Here is a 3,256-nt window from a genome sequence, read left to right as displayed (position 1 = left end):
TCATCATCTTCTTAGGTTTCACTATTCTTAATATTCTAGTTCTTCATGTTTCATTCCTAATCTCTTGATTTGATACTTTCTTCAATATCATTCTCTTTATAATTACGGTCTAATCAGTTTATATATATAGCTAATGGATAATAAATAACATAAACAAATTTTAATAATTTTGTTGACAAAATAGCATATCCATCCGTACGGATGATGGCATCTACAAAAAATGGTTTATATACATCTTGAGAGTTGTACACAATAAATACATAAATAAATACAAATTTGTCCTGTTACTAAATAAGTAAATAAAGATTACGTGCCTATCTCAAAGCTGATGTGTAAGAAACATGCACACAAATAAGCCATGCAAAATGAAATGTGTCGAGTCTGTTCATTAATATGTTTTCTTTACAGCGTGAAGACATAAAAGTAGCAATTCAAGTGTGTAAACTGTACATAGTCGATTCTATATACCTGGTTCTTGTTAGAATCAATTTATCCTTCAATAACTTTAAATAAACAAAATTCAAATAAATATTCTATAAATAGCTTTACATAACGCAAGTAAGAAACCACAAAAAGTAGGAAAGAAAAACAAAAATGGCTCGAGTCTCTTCTCTTCTTTCTTTCTCCTTAACACTTTTGATATTTTTCCATGGCTCCACAGCTCAGCAGTTTCCAAACGAGTGCCAACTCGACCAGCTCAATGCGCTCGAGCCATCACACGTACTGAAGAGTGAGGCTGGTCGCATCGAGGTGTGGGACCACCACGCTCCTCAGCTCCGATGCTCAGGCGTCTCCTTCACACGTTATGTCATCGAGTCTAAGGGTCTCTACTTGCCCTCTTTTGTTAACACCGCGAAACTCTCCTTCGTGGCTCAAGGTACGTACGATTCTGTCTATTTCGAGACTCGAATTCGTGACTCTATGGTCCATGCTCTTTAGAACAAATACATTGTTAGGGATTCATATTTTGATCAAAAATGCACTATATATAGGAAGAGGTCTTATGGGAAAAGTGATCCCCGGATGCGCCGAGACATTCCAAGACTCATCAGTGTTCCAACCACGCCAAGGCAGACAGTTCGAGGGTCAGGGTGAAGAAGGTCAAAGCCAAAAGTTCCATGACATGCACCAGAAAGTGGAGCACATAAGGAGCGGTGACACCATTGCCACAACACCCGGAGTAGCACAGTGGTTCTACAACGACGGACAGCAACCACTTGTCATCGTCAGCATCTTCGATCTAGCTAGTCACCAGAACCAGCTCGACCGCAACCCAAGGGTACATATAAACCAAAACCTCAAAAATATATCATTATCTAGTCACAAAATAACAAAAAAGTGATGTGCTTTTTTTGGTGTGTGTTATGAAGCCATTTTACTTAGCCGGAAACAACCCACAAGGCCAAGTATGGCTACATGGACGAGAGCAACAGCCACAAAAGAACATTTTCAGTGGATTCGGACCTGAGGTTATTGCTCAAGCTTTGAAGATCGATCTTCAGACAGCGCAACAACTTCAGAACCAAGATGACAACCGTGGAAACATTGTCCGAGTACAAGGTCCATTCGGTGTCATTAGGCCACCTTTGAGGGGACAGAGACCTCAGGAGGAGGAAGAAGAAAGAGTAGGTAACGGTTTAGAGGAGACCATATGCAGTGCCAGGTCCGTTGATAACCTCGATGACCCGTCTCGTGCTGACGTGTACAAGCCACAGCTCGGTTACATCAGCACTCTCAACAGTTACGATCTCCCCATCCTTCGCTTCATCCGTCTCTCAGCCCTCCGTGGATCTATCAGTCAAGTAAGTTAAAAATATATATTATATAATATAACTAAAAACCAAGTAACATTTGCATGCATATGAATGAGGATGGATATATTGAAAAGTTCGGTTCGGTTTATTTGAAACTCTATAACCAGTTTAATTGAGTTTCAAAATATTTTGGTTTGGTTGGTCTCAGTTAAGGTATCGTTCGCTATAATTATATGTCCATTTCTACATTTAAACATGACTCTTCAAACGTGTTTGCGTGTAGAATGCAATGGTGCTTCCACAGTGGAATGCAAACGCGAACGCGGTTCTTTACGTGACAGATGGGGAAGCGCAAGTACAGATCGTAAACGACAACGGTGACAGAGTGTTCGACGGACAAGTCTCTCAAGGACAGCTTATTGTCGTACCTCAGGGTTTCTCGGTGGTGAAACGCGCAACAAGCGACCAGTTCCGGTGGGTCGAGTTCAAAACAAACGCAAACGCACAAATCAACACTCTTGCTGGACGAACCTCAGTCATGAGAGGTTTACCATTAGCGGTCATAACCAATGGGTTCCAAATCTCACACGAAGAAGCAAAGAGGGTCAAATTCAACACACTCGAGACTACTTTGACTCACAGCAGCGGCCCAGCTAGCTACGGAAGGCCAAGGGTGGCTGCAGCTTAAGAGCTTAAAAATGTGGCGTTTAACAGTGAGCCTCTACGGCTCTACTGTTAAAGGAAGTTAAATAGTAATAATAATGTAACTAGTTTTTGTCGAGGTTTTTACTTGTAAAATGCAACTCCTTTTCTGAATAAAATCTCTTTTTGTTTTTCTCGATCGTCTCTTTATATTTTACCACTGTTTAAATTTGGGAAAACGAGCTATTTCCCCCTGAAAACTATCAGATAGAGCCCGAACTTTAACCTCGATCTAGATATCCCTTAAAAAAATGTTCTCAACCTATATCTCCTCTAGTCCATAGTTCAAAATCTATTTACCCTATAGAATAAGAATTTTCATCTAATTACCCACACACATCGGTTTTGTTTGGTATATTGTTTTCAACCAACTAATAAACGATTCACTAAACCGAAATAAACTTAAACTAAAACCAAATAAATTAAATTATTTATTTAATTAATTTATTGAATATGTGAAAGAAATAGGAAGCCCGATGGCTTTCTTCTTCCTTCGGCTTTCTCCCTTTGATGATGGGGAACTGTGATGTGATGATGTCAGCTCTGATGATGGTGACTACAGATATATTTAGCAGCAGTTCCGATCTACATATCATCCATTTTGACGTGATCTATTTCACATCTTCGAAAACTCCAATCCATTTGGCTTCTCCTCCGATCTACTAGCTTCAACCCGCCAGAGACTAACCGATTTCGCGTCATCGTTAAACTTCCAGTTCGAATTTTATCCAATTGGAAACCTAATCGATCCGAGTCAACTCGGGACGAGACAAGGCAAAGCTGTGGTAGTGTGGTTGTAC

General features: G+C 40.1%; 1 protein-coding gene across 1 annotated transcript; it reads left to right on the top strand.

The window, feature by feature from the left end:
• The first annotated feature begins 446 nt into the window (after positions 1 to 446).
• LOC147919592 (12S seed storage protein CRA1-like) lies at positions 447 to 2,590 on the top strand. Its single transcript, XM_087505078.1, has 4 exons — positions 447 to 877; positions 993 to 1,279; positions 1,371 to 1,802; positions 2,038 to 2,590. Exons 1-4 carry the CDS (start codon positions 595 to 597, stop codon positions 2,440 to 2,442), a joined length of 1,407 nt encoding a protein of 468 aa, XP_087361204.1. The 5' UTR covers positions 447 to 594; the 3' UTR covers positions 2,443 to 2,590.
• Positions 2,591 to 3,256: the final 666 nt, after the last annotated feature.

Source organism: Camelina sativa, chromosome 20 (genome assembly GCF_030686135.1).
Source record: "Camelina sativa cultivar CO46 ecotype springtype chromosome 20, ASM3068613v1".
In the NCBI taxonomy this organism is placed as follows: Eukaryota; Viridiplantae; Streptophyta; class Magnoliopsida; order Brassicales; family Brassicaceae; genus Camelina; species Camelina sativa.
The sequence above is the reverse complement of the archived record's forward strand: the minus strand, read 5'-3'. Positions and strand labels throughout refer to the sequence as shown.